This window comes from Leptonychotes weddellii, chromosome 5 (assembly GCF_054177405.1).
Source record: "Leptonychotes weddellii isolate Sample4059 chromosome 5, ASM5417740v2, whole genome shotgun sequence".
Lineage (NCBI taxonomy): Eukaryota > Metazoa > Chordata > Mammalia > Carnivora > Phocidae > Leptonychotes > Leptonychotes weddellii.
Window position 1 is genome coordinate 152,321,607 of NC_138373.1, and position 15,091 is coordinate 152,336,697.

Below are 15,091 nucleotides of genomic sequence, written 5' to 3' on the forward strand. Positions count from 1 at the left end.
CTGAGCACATTTGAGTTTATGAGCAAGTGATATTCATCAAACATATCAATAACCAGTGGAAATATTTTTTTAGTCAGATTTTTACCAGGTTGGCCCTAAGTCTCTCTTTCAGTCTTCCATTGAAAACAAGCTACAACTGATAGGAGTTTTTTAAAAAGGAACAAAAGGACCCACATGTGCTCCAGGGAGGGTCCCCAGCAGCCTGAACCAACGAGATCCCTTGTGGTCTACACCCAACACCTCAGGGAAGAGAGTGGGGCTAGAACTCCTCGTCATGAGGGAGACATTGGTTCTTGAAATTTTCACTTCTTCTGTGCTCCTTTTCAGGGAGCCTTCCAGATAAAAAATTTGACGTGGACAAGCGAGCGATGAATCTCGGGGATTTTAATGATATCATGAGGAAGGATCGATCTGGGTTCCGTCCACCTAATTCCAAAGACATGGGAACCACAGATAGTGGGCCTTATTTCGAGAAGGTGAGTCGAGTCCTTTGTTTAAGACCATAATTGATGCGAACCACTTTGGTTCCCATTTGTTCTTTTGGTAATCAGTTCCAGGAGGAAGCATAGAATTACTGAATTAATTAATGAGCAAAACGCAAACATCACCTGCATGTAAGTGGTGATGTAAAAACAGTTGATGTCAATAGGTGATTAGGCAGAAGCTAGAACCATCTGTCTTTAGTATGTGAGTATTGTGAACAAGGTCTGAGTGTTTAGAAATTTTATGAAGTTTGGAAGGGGGAAATGAATGGTCTGACTTTTTACAGTAGGGGAAATGCACACTCGAAACATGTAGAAGAAATTTTAGAGACAAATTTATTCTGAATTCTTTTTTCTGCTACTATACAATGAGAAATTAAATTTGGGATCTTGTGCAAATAATCCGGATCTCCCCAGGCCTTGCCTTCTAGCTTAGTCAAGCTGGCCCAGAACTTTCTCTTTTGTTATTTCTAAGAGAGTTCCTTTGTTCTTTCTCCATTCCTAGTGACCTATTTTTAGTTACAATGGTGTACTGTCCAGATTCTCAACTACCTGATTTAAAGAAGTTGTTTATACCTAGTTCTTTTTATTTTTATCATTCCTGATGGAGGAAATAATTCCTTGATTCAGAATACTGATTTGCCATAGCCCTGGATCTTCAGAAAGCAATTAAAACCAAAAGTTTTAGATCTGGCACATTTTTGACACTACTGATGATGCTGTTCCAGGCAGCAACAGATTCCCAAGAAGCTTATTCTGGCTTCTCTTTCAGCAGCCACATAGAGTAATCAATATTAGATGCATAAAAATAAAGTGTCTGGCAATTTTTATCCTAGTGCAATGGACAGAATGTGTTACTGACTTACAGGATAAGAAAAAATCCGTATCTGAGATGACAGATGGTGTCTCTTGGGCCAAGTGTGATGACTCTTATCAGATCCAAATTCCATCCTCGTTTATTGCTAATACACTCTAATTCTGTTTGTTCCTAGTGTTTCTCTCTTGTCCCTTCTTGCATTCTGTTGCTTCACTAACCAACACTCATTGTGATTGGCTAACTCCTACTACTTTTCAGCTGACTTTGCCTTTCTCCAATCAAGATGGGTGCCTTGGGGATGAGGCTCCCTGCTCTCCCTTCTCCCCTTCTCCCAGCTACAAGCTGTCTCCCTCTGGTTCCACACTACCCAACGTCAGCCTTGGAGCAATCGGCACAGGGCTCAACCCCCAAAACTTCGCTGCTAGACAAGTAAGGAGGCCTCTCAAATTTACAACTGCTTGGCTGTGGCCTCGCCTTGGCCCTGGTCTGCAGTTGATTGCATCATTTGTCTGTCTTGGGAAATTTGTTGATTACTGAATGCACAGAATGATACTAAGTATAGGCTTTAGATCTCTTAGCCCGTAGAACCCATCTCTCTTCATATTTTCTCAACATGGATTTTATTTAAATCTGTTTCTTTTGTCTTCTCATTTTTGGTCATAAGTTCACATTTAAGAAGGTAACTAAATTCTAAGTTAAGCTAAGGTCCTAAGAACTAGCTTAGGAAAATGTTAAGGAGGGTATGTAGGTACCTTATGTCATCTAATTTAGCAACAAATTTGCCATTCTTAACCTTGGATTGAATGGGAAGTGATATTTTTGAAGTCCTTTCAATTTAGTAAAACTTCTAAATAGAAAATAGCAGCAAAACTAGTAGTAGTAAATACTCGAGCGTTACAGCATCTTAAAACCTAGTGTCTTCAAGTGTAAAATACAATAATTACCCAGAGAGAGGTAATTTGATAGGGGAGAATGAAGTTTTGGGAAGACTGGATGTTTCCTAGGGGCGGGCCTCAGCCCTCCCAGGAGGGGCCATGCACCAGGAGTGAGACTGGCAGGGCAGGCCTCTGGGGCCCCCTCACCTCCGCGGGCCTGACATAGCACGGCAGGCCTCTGTCACCCCACAGCAGCTCCAGGGTAGTTCTCGAGGAGAAAACCAGGAATTTGGAGACAATTCCTCTGTGATAGTGACCCCAGTGATGATATTTTCCTAGCCACAGTTCTGTGACCATTTACCTGTCACTGTGACTCTCACCTCAGGATGTCATGGAAGGACATTTAATTATTAATTGTATCCATTCTGTTTCCACATGCTGACTTTCACAAACAAGTGAAAAGGTATTATAAAACACCTCTCACACCATAATCCTTCAGTTGCACACAGGTCTTTCATATGCTTTCTAATTATTGCTGTAGCACATTTTAAAAATGGATCATACGATATCCATGTGTTCAGTTGGTTATCTTCGGTTTGGGAGTTACGGGTAATTTCTTGTTTTCTTTTTTTATATTTCACTGTTTTTCTTAATGTTTCCACAGAGGACATAGACATGTATAGCTTATATAAACAAAGAAGAAATAATTATATCAGTGGTTTGGGGCAGCTCTTTTTTTTTGGACTGAGGTATAGAAAATATAAAATAGTCCTCACACTCTTGATTAATGATAAATACAAACATGCCTACAGAATTGCACATTTATCAAGAGCCATTAGTATATAATTTTTAGTAGAATAGACCAGCCAAAGTAGCTGGCACTGGACTCTAAGAAAAGGTCATTCCTCTTTGGGTTTTTTTTATCCTAAAAATGGAATGCTACAAAGTCCATTGTGAATCCGGTGGATACACATTTTATCTAAATATGGTCGTGGTTCTTCTACACCATTTTCATGCAGGCTTAATATAGTTCATAATTAAAAATTAAAATGTAAGATTTTTATTTTCAAGTCACAAATTTCAATCAGCTTGGTAACCTTGTTTTTAATTTATATGCCTTTCTATTTTAAACACTGTAATTGAGGCAGCCATCATCAATAAATACTAAGACTCAGGTCATCATAAAAGCCTTATATTCAACAGTAAAGCTGTAGAAATAACCAGATAAACCGCCATTAACATACATATAAGCATTTGATGACCGTTTTCCTAATTTCTAAATACAGTCTTAAAAAAACTATGTATGATTGCCACTAAACTTATTACTCTGCGAAATAGCTACTTCTGAGCCAAGAAAATGAGCAGCAGTGCCAGGGTTCCATATTTAAAAAGAGAGAAGGTGTTTTTTGATAGACTCCTGTTGACTCGTCTATACTATTACCCATATCAGACCTATCACAGGGCTTGATACGGCTTTAGAGACACTTGATAAAGCAAACCTAAAACCTCTGGGCAGTGGGGTGGGGGTGGCATCTGTCCACTGGGAATGTGCAAATAGGGCCTGATTTTACAAAAACAAAAAAAAGGCAGATTCCTTCTGATATTTCTTACCAAAAGAGAGGTTGGAATTTAAAGCAGTTTTGGACTTTTTAAAACATGGATTCTGGCAAAGAACTTCAGCTACCAGAAACCCCACCATCCAAGGACCCAACCATGAGTAATTAGCATCTCATAACAAGGTCATTACTTTTATAGTAAAGTGTGAGAATGATCTTAGCAGAATATTCTCAGTGAAACAGATGTTTCCTGTGTTCTTGAGAATGATCAGTAGGTAAGCTACCAACTCCCACGATCTTAGAAAAATTAGAGCCAAACCATGTCACCTTAGAGTGACAGTTTGATTAGTAAGACAGGGGAAGTGGAGACATTACAGCTTGTAGAATTAAAGGTCTTTTCATGTTTAAACAGTCTTTGGGGAGATTTAAAATTCATGATGGATGTTTGATTTTCTTTTATGAGATATACACAGATTTTGATTGCCTTTTCTACTTTATGTTCATAGCCATTTTTATTTTCAGTGCTTTTAAGTTCATTAATTTCCCGGTAGCAGTCCCTTAATCTATTTTGAATCATTAAGCCATTGAAATATCTTCAGTGTTCTAGAACTTACGGGTGCTGTTACAGAATTCTTCTTTAAAATTACCTGAATCCCCACTATGCCAGGGAGAAGATGTGACTTCTCATCTTCTGTGACTTCAGAATACACATACTTGGTAGAAGCAGTGGTACGGCTGTCTTCACTAAAGATATTCAGTGGGATGTTGTCAAGTATATGGAATTGGTTGATAATGACGTTTGCGTCCTACAGACTAGGACTTTATTGAGTTCTGGGAATACAAAGAGGGAAGTATTAAGCTGGTGGTGGAAAGACAGAATGGAAAATTAATAGGACTTGCTGATGGGTGCTATCAAAGAGTGTTTAAAGTGTTTTGAGAACATAGAGGTGGGCTCAGTTAATTTGAATGTGAAACGAGGAAGAAGGTTTGGGGAAGACTTCCTTTATGAGGATGACCTCTGAGCTGGGCCCTGAAGAGGCCAAGTGGAGATGGTGTAGAAGCTGTCCTCAGACAGAGGGAACAGAGTCAAGTTCTTTGCTGAAGGGCTGTTCTCGGCTTGAAACAAGTCAGAACAGAAGGGCTGTCATCTAGCCCAGTTTCCTGTAGCTCTTTGATTAGAATAGTCTAGAAGTGCTCCAGTGAGTTGGTCCTCCAGAAATCAGGGAATTAAGCTTATTTTTAACCAGACTAATGTTCATACATTGGAATGAGAAGTTAAAGGTGAGTAATGGTTTTTTTTTTTGGTGTCCCTGTAATGGTTTTTCACTTTTTCCCTTTTCTGCTTTTTTCTTTTTTCTTTTCTTTTCTTTCTTTTTTTTTAAATCTCACTCTTGGTTTAGATTTTCTCATCTAGCAAGGAAGGGATCGAGCAGACCCAAGAGAGGGAAGGGTGTTCAGATCTGGAGTAGGGTTCTCATGGAGCTAGGCTACCATTTGGTGGCACTGATTCTATGATTGAACTAATCAATTCAGAGACATTATGTCCTAGTGTTGCTCTACACTTGTTATTATTCAGAAGAAGCCTGCATTTGTACTCAGGTGCCTTTCAAGATGGAGCTCAGATTATTGGACTTGAGAATAAATTTGGTAAATGCAATCTTTTAAAAAAAGAGAAAAGAGAGAGTAGTTGAAATAAACATTATATTGCCTATATGTTTCAATTACAAAAAAAAAAATTAGTGCATTTTTTTAACATTTGACCAAATTTAACCCTTTTGGTTATAGAGTGCATCCGACTGCAGGGGTGGTGGTGCTATGTGCATGATTTGATTTGAATAATTTTCCCAGGCATTCCAAGACCAGGAACTTTTCAGTTATAAAATTCTGTGATTCCGTGGAACACAGGATATGATTCTTCTGAGGGTTAGAAAACCAGAGCTGTTTCTTTTTTGCATTTTCTTACATTAACAAAAAGCCTTACTGTTGCTGTTACTTTTACAGGGTGGCAATCATGGTTTGTTTGGAAATAGCACAGCACAATCGAGAGGTATGCACACGCCAGTGCAGCCGCTGAATTCTTCTCCTAATCTCCGGGCGCAAGTGCCTCCCCAGTTTATTTCCCCCCAGGTAAGCAATTTTATGTTTCCACAATTCATCAATAAAGCCTGTCCCGGTGGTTATCAGTCACCAACTGACAGGTTTTATGAGCCTAAAAGGAATAATAGTTACCTAAATATCTAAAACGTAAAAAATCTAGATCAAGATATTTATTTACTTATTTATAAAGATTTTATTTATTTGAGAAGAGAGAGAGAAAACACAAGCAGGGGGAGGGGCAGGAGGAGAAACAGGCTCCACACTGAACAGGGAGCCTGATGCGGGGCCTGATCCCAGGAGGCTGGGATCATGACCTGAGCCAAAATCAGACGCTTAGCTGACTGAGCCACCGAGGTGCCCCCAGATCAAAATTTTTAGAACAAAATGTCAAACTCATTTCTTTATTGTATCATACATACAAAGATGTTTTTGCATGAAAAGCGTTATGATTACATTCCTTTTAGACGTTTCTATATTTTTCTAATACTGCATTGATTGTTTTAGTTGCATGTAAATAAAACTACTTTATAAATCCTGATGTGTCAACATTCTGAAGTTGGTTGCCCTTGAGGATTACCTGCAGATAAACAGGAGAAGAGCCAGGCTCTGGGTTACTCTGAGAAGTTTTGAGGAGATGGATTCTGAAATACTGACTAGGTGCTCTGGGAGGGGGGATTTAGAATGAAGTGGCAGAGACTTACTCTTGGAGCAGCTCTGTGTTGTGGGGTAAAGTCTTTTGGGAAACCTTTTAGGTCCGTTTCTTAGTAGGAGATGTGCAGTGAGTTGTTTGCAGGGTACAGGGGAGAGATTTGTGCCACAAACTGTCCCTTATACCTCTTTGTGAGAAAATGGATCTGAGGAGCAATATAAAAGCTGAGGAGCCCATGTAAGGATTCAGTGTGTGACTTAATCTCCTTAGACTGTTACTTCAGTGAACCAAGATAAAGAGCTATGAGTCTGTCCTGTCCTATAAAAGGGGGTGGGACACTTACTAGGTCCAACCAACAGGTTGTAAAGGGTCAGGTTTTGTTGCTGTTTCGTTTTTGAAATATAAGACATAGGCTTAAAATATTTATTTGAAACCATATCCTATAGATTTCAAATTCTGTGTTTGACATTGAGTCCATAACTATCTTAGTAGGGGAGAAAATGTTCGTCGCCCCACCGTCTCGTCTCCCATGGTCCTGCACCGGGGGTCTGGGGGTCCTCTTGGTGTCTCTCCTTCCTTGCCCCTCTCTCTAAGTTCCAGTCGTCCCCCGGGCTCCAGGTAGCAGTCTGTCCTGTAGACAGAGCTGCTGCCAACTTCCCCAGCACTCCAGTCACTGCGTCTTCTTAACTCCCAGAGCACCCTCCAACATGCCTGGGGTCAGGCCACAGTCCTGTGGTTATCAGATGTCTGCAGTGTGCCTGGTGGTGCAGTTGGCCTTGCACAGATGAAGAAACTGCCGTCTCCTATCATACCCTCCTGGAGTTGGTGGGGATGATGGCAGAGTACTCAGCAAATAGGCAGCATGATAAATGTTACATAGAAATGTCTTAACACAGGGGTGCCTGGGTGGCTCAGTCATTAAGCGTCTGCCTTCGGCTCAGGTCATGATCCCAGGGTCCTGGGATTGAGCCCCGCATCGGGCTCCCTGCTCCGTGGGAAGCCTGCTTCTCCCTCTCCCACTCCCCCTGCTTGTGTTCCCTCTCTCGATATGTCTCTGTCAAAAAAAAAGAAAAGAAATGTCTAACACAGTTTGGGAGCTGGGCGAGGCCTCGCACTAGGAATGACATTTAAGCTGGGTCTCGAAGGATGAGTCAAGAGTTTGCTGAGTACGGCTGGGTTAAAGCTGCCTTCTAAGCAGCAGGAGCAGCTTGGATAAGGAGCAGTAATATCTGGAAGAACATGGTATGTTTGGGACAATGCAAGTGATTTGAATAATTAGTTTGAGTTTGTTGAAGCATATAGATGTTGTCTGGAGTGGCATAGGAAAAAACTAGTCAGGAAGTTCGGCACCAGTTTTGGAAAAGCTTTGTTTGCCTTGCTAAGGAGTTTGGACTTTGGACTTTGGACTTTGTCCCTTGTAACTGTTATCTGGGTTGCTACTTAAAAATACAGTTCCCAGGTCTCCCCCAGTCTACTGAGACAGAATCTTGGGAGTTAGGGCCTAGTCACCCCCTGGTGATTTTTATCTGCACCCTAAAGTTTAGCTGCTGCTGCCGTAGATACTGTAGTATTGGGCAAGATTTTTCAGCTGAGTGGCAATGCAGGAAAACTTATGTTTTAGAAAAATAACATTGACAGAAATGTAGAGGACATGTTTGAATAGCAGACTTATTAGAGCAAAGGAGTCCAGGGAAGGTGGTGGCAGTGAGAATTAAGACAGTGTGAAGATCACAGATGACCTTCGTGTTGTGGAATATCGTGGTCTGTTCTCCAGTCTCTTCTTACCATATCAGCAGCATCTGACATAGATGGTCAGGCCCTCCCTTCTGAAACTTTTCATTCATTTGGCTTTTGGACACCTTGTACAGTGGTTCTCCACCTGCCTTTCTTTGTCCATCTCCTTTACGAGCTTCTCCTTACCTCCCCAACATTTACCATCAGAGAGCCCCAGTCTGACTTCTCGACCCTCTTCCTCTTCTCACCATCTACGGCCGCTGCTGGGTGATTTTGCCCAGTGAATGGCTCTAAATATTGACAGTCGCAAGACTGTGTCTTCAGCCCAGATCTATCTTCTCAATTCCATAGACCTCTGGGCATTTCTATTAGGATGCCTTACAGGCACTTCAAGTCAACATGTCCAAAACAGAGCTTGTGATTCCATCCCATACTCCCTTCTAAAACATCCTCTTCCTCCAAGTAAATGGCACTCCCATCCTGCAGGTGCTCAGGCCACAGACCTCAGAGCTAGTGGGGGGGTCCTCTCAGCTCACGTTCCATCAACAAATCCCCCTCAGAACTCTGTTCTGAACCTATTTCCTACCACCTCTGCTAGCATGACCCATGGCAGGCGACCACTGTTTCTCTCCCAGAAGTGGCCTCCCGACTGGTCCTGCCCTGCTTTCTTCAGCACCTGCCTGCCTCCGGTGTCTTCTCCACCCAGCATTCTGACGATCCTCTAAAACCACAGTCCAGGGTGGCCCTCAGCCACCTGAGCACTTGAAACGTGACCAGTCGGGTGGAAGAACTGAAATTTTAATTTTAATTGATTTAAACTTAAATCGCCACACCTGGTTGGTGGCTACCGAACGAATAGATGGGAAGCTTTTCTAGCATCACAGAAAGTTAAGGGTAAATCATGTTACCACTTTGTCCTCTCATGGCTCCCTCTCTCCCTGAGAATACAAAGCCAGCTCTTTACTGTGGGCTTTGATGCTCTTGGTGACCTCCCCACCCCAGACACCTACCACTCTCCCTCCTGTTAGTTCTGGCCTCTCCAGTCAACTTGCCCTAGGGCACCAAGCGTGTTTGGACCGCTGTTCTCAAAGATTGCCCCCGGGCTCCATCCGTACTTCCTTCAGACGTCTGCTGCCATGGTGCTTTCTCAGAGAGGCTCTCCCAGGCCGGGCTATGTACAGTACAGTTGCTCTCCTCACCCCCAGGTGTGTGCTAAGCTTCACAGTGGCCGAGTCTGTGTCTGCTTTGTTCACTGCTGGATCCTGAACATCTACAACTGCGCAGGGCACGTATTTTGAGTAAATCTATGTCAAGTCATGGGAAGATACATTTCAGAATGATTTAGTAAGTGGAATTGTTAGGGAAAGCATAGTTAACTTAGTCTAAGAGACCTCAGGCTGCCAATCCCTTTATGACCAAAGCATCTGATCTGTGTGGAAAAGAAAAGTATTTGTGTTGTACATTTTTGAGATTTATTTATTTAGCAAAACGTGGTTAACGTTTATTTGATGCATAATGGGGGCAGAATATTAAACAATGGAAACCTCAGTTTTTTCCCTCACATTTCCAAATTTTAAAAAAGCAGTTGGGTAGCTCTTTTTTTTTTGAGATTTATTTATTTGACAGAGAGAGACACAGGGGGAGTGGGAGAGGGAGAAGCAGGCTTCCCGCAGAGCAGGGAGCCCGATGCGGGGGCTTGATCCCAGGGCCCTAGGATCATGACCTGAGCCAAAGGCAGATGCTTAATGACTGAGCCACCCGGGCGCTACCCCCCCCCTTTTTTAAGACAATATAATAACCACACTGAAAGTTTGGATAACGGAAAAAAAAAATTCTTCCAGGAACCCCCAACCCAGATGCAGTGACAGGGATTATTTTTACAAAATCCCCTGTTCAGACCATTCATGTACAGGCATGCTTTTCACATAATGACATTCGTGGTCACTATATCCTGCTGTTTCTGTTAACTTTGGGTCATACCTGGTATTTGCCCTGTTACAACATAGTCTTCCTGTCGATCACTCTTAATGAAGAAGGCATAATGTTCCATTAGGTAGATTTACTTTGATTTCCTGAAACATTCTCTTCCCCATTACTGGATATTAAATTGTTTCTAATTTTTCACTGTTATAAATAATGCAGTAGAGAAACCCTTATCCATAGATCTCTTTTTTAAAACATCTTGTTTGTTTGTTTGTTTGAGAGAGAGAGAGAGAGAAAGCAGGCATAGGAGCAGGGGGGAGGGACAGAGGGAGAGGGAGAGCAGGCTTCCCACTGAACAGAGAGCCTGATGCAGAACTGGATCCCAGGACCCCAAGATCATGACCTGGGCTGAAGGCAAATGCTTAACCGACTGAGCCACCCAGGCGCCCCACCCATAGATCTTGTATGCCATCTTACACATCGATCTGTGCCCACATTATTTCCAAATTTAGTTGCCCAGAATGAAATTTATGGGTCAAAAGACATGAACACCTAATTTTTTTGATAAGTAATATCACATTGAAGCTCATCTTTAAGATTTGCTACAGATGTTACAGGTCTTGGGTTTCTACCTTGCCTTTTTCCTCCTGTTACTCAAATATTCAGAAAGTAACATATTCTACCAGGCTTTTGTGTTGCTTTAAATTGCTGTCATTTTGCACCTGCAGTGCTTCGTTAAATGCCATATTGACTCCAGCTAGATCTTCCTTTTCTCCAGCCCAGCTGGAGATTGAAGGGCTTTTAAGCCAGAGTAATTAACTCCCTGCTACGGGAATGTGCAAACCTGCACTTTAATTACTCTGCAACCCAGGCATGAATAGCCATTTGCCAGGAGCCTAGTGGTGCTTCTCTCTGGTCCTTTTGTATTCATTGGAGAAGGACAGTGCATGTGTAGTCTGGGGAAGCGAAACGTTGGGCAAAGCTAGACGGGAAGTCCTCAAGGGTAACCTTTCTAGTCTTTATGACTGTCAATTTATGGCACATAGAAGATGCTGGCATCCAAATTAAATTTAAAGAATAAAACAAGCATTTCTTTATAGTATTTCTGTATCTATCTTTACACAGTATAGTTTGATTTTGCCTTTTTTTACACTTTATGTAACAAAAACATGCAGTATGTAGCCTTCTCTGACTTTTTTCACTTGACAGTGTTTCTAAGATTTCCCCATGTTGATTTGGGCAGTTGTGGTTCATATAGTATTCTGTTACATGAATATACCATCGGTTATTTATCTCTTCCACTACCAGTAGACATTTGGGTAGTTTCCAGATTTCTGCTATTATGAGCAGTGCTGCTATGAATATTCCTATATTTGTCTCCTAGGATGAATTTGTTTCCTAGGGTACTGCTGGATCATATGCATGTTTTACTTTGAATGGTGGTTTCTTCAGCTAATTTCAAGGGATAGGAATATTGGAGGTGGGTGGGAAGCATGGCTCTTGGCAAAGGATGGCATACGTTCTCAAGACTGAAGAGAAGAAATCAAGAGACTAGCTGATTTGTTCAGTAGAGCTTTTAAAACTGAACGGAGAAGTGGGAAGAAAAGAAGGCTCAGACAATGGCTATTTATTTCGGAGGCCAGCAGATTGGAAAACAAAATAAGCAGAGTAGATTTCCCATGAACCACAGAGTCCTTTCCCTTTGGAAAGGAAATTAGAAACAATGCTGATGGCCTAGAAGCAGGACTGTCCCATAGAAATATAGCACAGACCACGTAATGGAACATAAAAGTTTTTGGTAGCCACATTTAAAAAGAGAGAAAGAAACAGGTTAATAATATATATTCTTTAATCCAATAGATCTAAATTATCATTCAACCTGTAATCAATACTTGAAGATTATTATTGAAATTTTTACTTTTTTTTTTTTTAATACCAAGTCCCTCGTCGTGGCCATAAAACTGGTGCAGAGGCACCATGCACAGGAGTGGTGTGCTCACTCTGAGCTCACATCTGCTAGGCCTCCAACTGTTAACGTAGAAAATCAAACAAGTGTTCTCATTGGTTGGCAACCCTCAGCATGTCTTAGAGAGTAGAGAGGAAACATCTGGGAGGACTGTTACTTTAACCCAAAACATTTCCCAAAATGACAGCATTGGTAGGTTAAGTGAAAGTGGCTGAGATCTTGAAAGAAAATGAGTTGGTGGGCGCCTGGGTGGCTCAGTCGTTAAGCGTCTGCCTTCAGCTCAGGTCATGATCCCAGGGTTCTGGGATCAAGTCCCGCATCGGGCTCGGCGGGAAGCCTGCTTCTCCCTCCCCCACTCCCCCTGCTTGTGTTCTCTCTCTCGCTGTGTCTCTCTCTGTCAAATAAATAAATAAAATCTTAAAAAAAAAAAAAGAAAATGTGTTGGTGAGCCCCGTACAGGAAACTTGAACTTAGATGTTTCTAGACTAGAAAGTATCAAAGGAAAGGTAGGCAGGTATTCTTGAGACTGTGGCAGAGATGGTGACTCAGAAGCATTAATTTAACTGACTGTTATGCTAAAGAAAGATACAGTGGGAAGACCCAGTGGGTCTTCTGATGAAAGCTTTCTGATGACTCAGATTTTAAGGGGGTATTTTCAAAAGATGGAAAGTAAGGGTAGCAAGCAAGGATGAATATGTGTAAGAGTTGTGTTGTGGAATTGCAACATAAAATAAACAGACTTGCAAAAGAACAGGCAGATTGAAAGAGCCTTCAGAGTTTGGTTTGGTGCAGTTCCAGTGACTGGGAAAAGAATCTCTGCTTTGGACTACTTGTGTTTGCATTAAATGATTAAATAGAAATTAAGTTAAATTAAGTGAAAATAAAATTTTTACTGCTTTTGTCTTCTCCATTAAGAACAAAGATGTTTGGGCGCCTGGGTGGCTCAGTCAGTTGGGCATCTGCCTTCGGCTCAGGTCATGATCCCAGGGTCCTGGGATCAAGTCCCGTATTGGGCTCCCTGCTCAGCGGGGAGTCTGCTTCTCCCTCTGCCTGCCACTCCCCCTGCTTCTGCTCTCTCTGTGTCAAGTGAATAAATAAAATCTTTAAAAAAAAAAAAAAAAAGAACGAAGATGTTCAAAAGGGTTGAGACAAATTAAATCCTACAACAGAGAAAGAATTTGTGAAAAGAATTGCCGAGCCCTTCTGTGATCTTTGAGGAAGTCTGGGGATCTTCAAGGGGAGTTTAATAATGACAACTCCTCTTTCTTACACAAATCCTGAATTTTTAAGATGAAGGCATGTGGGGTCAAAATATCCCCTTTACTACTGAGAAAGCTGATCTTGGAGAATGTGAGCTTCCTAATACTGAATTACAAACTTAGCCAGCAGTAACTGGAATGGGGCAACCCTCCCTATAGGTTTGCTGCCAGAAACAAAGGGCAGGAGGCCTGGAGTGTTATGAGCAAGGTGGGCACCAACAAGGAAGTGAGGAGAATGGGGAAGTTTTTTAAATAATTTTTGAAACAATAAGGGAAGTGGCTTAGACTGATGAACTTGGTGCCAATTCTAGGCAAGATTCTAGACTAGATATCAAAAATACGGCTTTTTGAGCACCTGTGGTAAGAAATCATGAATCATAAATTTGCTAACAAGTCTTAACTGATTTTCTTTATTAATTAGTTAAAAAATCTTGGATTATAAGAATGATACAGTTGTCGAAATCTCTATTTTGACAAGCCATTTGACAAACTGTCTCTTTGTTTTAGACAAGATGTATAAATATAAGTTAAATGCTAGAACAGTTGTGTGGATTAGTAAACGATGGACTATTCCCAGCCCAATCACTTTCGGTTGGAAAGAAGTTTTTACTGACATGCTACTAGATTATCCTCAAGCTCTTGTCAAGTTCAAGATTCCCATCAATGACCAGATAGGGAAACACAAACTGGGACTAAGTAGAATAATAGGTTAAAAAAGAATTTGGTGGAATGACTGTTAATAAGTTAACATATAATATTCATGGGGTACCTGGCTGGCTTATTAGGTGAAGCATGCAACTCTTGATCTCAGGGTAATGAGTTCCAGCCCCAAAATGGGTGTAGAGATTACTTGAAAAAAAATTTTAGGCACTTGAGTGGCTCAGTCGATTAAGCATCTGCCTTCAGCTCAGGTCATGATCCCAGAGTCCCGGGATTGAGCCCTACATTGGGCTCCCTGCTCAGCAGGGAGCCTACTTCTCCCTCTCCTTCTGCTGCTCCCCCTGCTTATGCGCTCTCACTCTCTCTCTCTGTCAAATAAATAAATAAAATCTTAAAAAAAAAAAAAAAACAGCAATTTAAATCTGGGCGCCTGGATGGCTCAGTCATTTAAGTGCCCAGCTCTTGATTTCGTCTCAGGTCATGATCTCAGGGTTGTGAGATCAAGCCCCAAGTCAGGCTCTGTGCTGGGCTTGGAGGCTGCTTAAGATTCTCTCTCTCCGGGACACCTGGGTGGCTCAGTTGGTTAAGAGTCTGTCTTCAGCTCAGGTCACGATCCCAGGGTCCTGGGATAGAGTCCCATATCAGGCTCCTTGCTCAGCGGGGAGCCTGCTTCTCCTTCTGCCTGCTGCTCCCCCTGCTTGTGCTCTTTCTCTCTATCTCTCTCGATCTCTGACAAATAAATTAAGTCTTAAAAAAAAATTCTCTCCTTCCCCCCTCCTCCTTGCTCTTGCTTACTCTCCCCCCCCCCAAAAAAATTAACTCTTTTTAAAAATTAAATATTAAAAAAAATAAAATAGGAGTGCCTGGGTGGCTCAAGTCGGTTAAGCGGCTGCCTTCGGCTCGGGTCATGATCCCGGGGTACTGGGATCGAGCCCCGCATCAGGCTCCCTGCTCAGCGGAGAGCCTGCTTCTCCTTCTCCCTCTGCCTGCAGCTCTGCCTGCTGGTGCTCTCTCTCTATCTCTCTGTCAAATAAATAAATAAAATCTTAAAAAAAAAAAAATAAATAAAAATA

The 15,091-nt window shown here is 41.8% G+C and overlaps 1 protein-coding gene across 12 annotated transcripts in view; it reads left to right on the plus strand.

The window, feature by feature from the left end:
• Window positions 1-15,091, plus strand: part of TNRC6B (trinucleotide repeat containing adaptor 6B) — a 237,883-nt gene that overhangs the window by 194,952 nt on the left and 27,840 nt on the right. For all 12 annotated transcript variants that reach the window (XM_081819091.1, XM_081819096.1, XM_081819089.1 and 9 more), the window contains 2 exons: window positions 328-476; window positions 5,732-5,857. In XM_081819091.1, coding sequence (XP_081675217.1) covers window positions 328-476; window positions 5,732-5,857 — 275 coding nt within the window. The remainder of the gene's footprint in view (window positions 1-327; window positions 477-5,731; window positions 5,858-15,091) is intronic.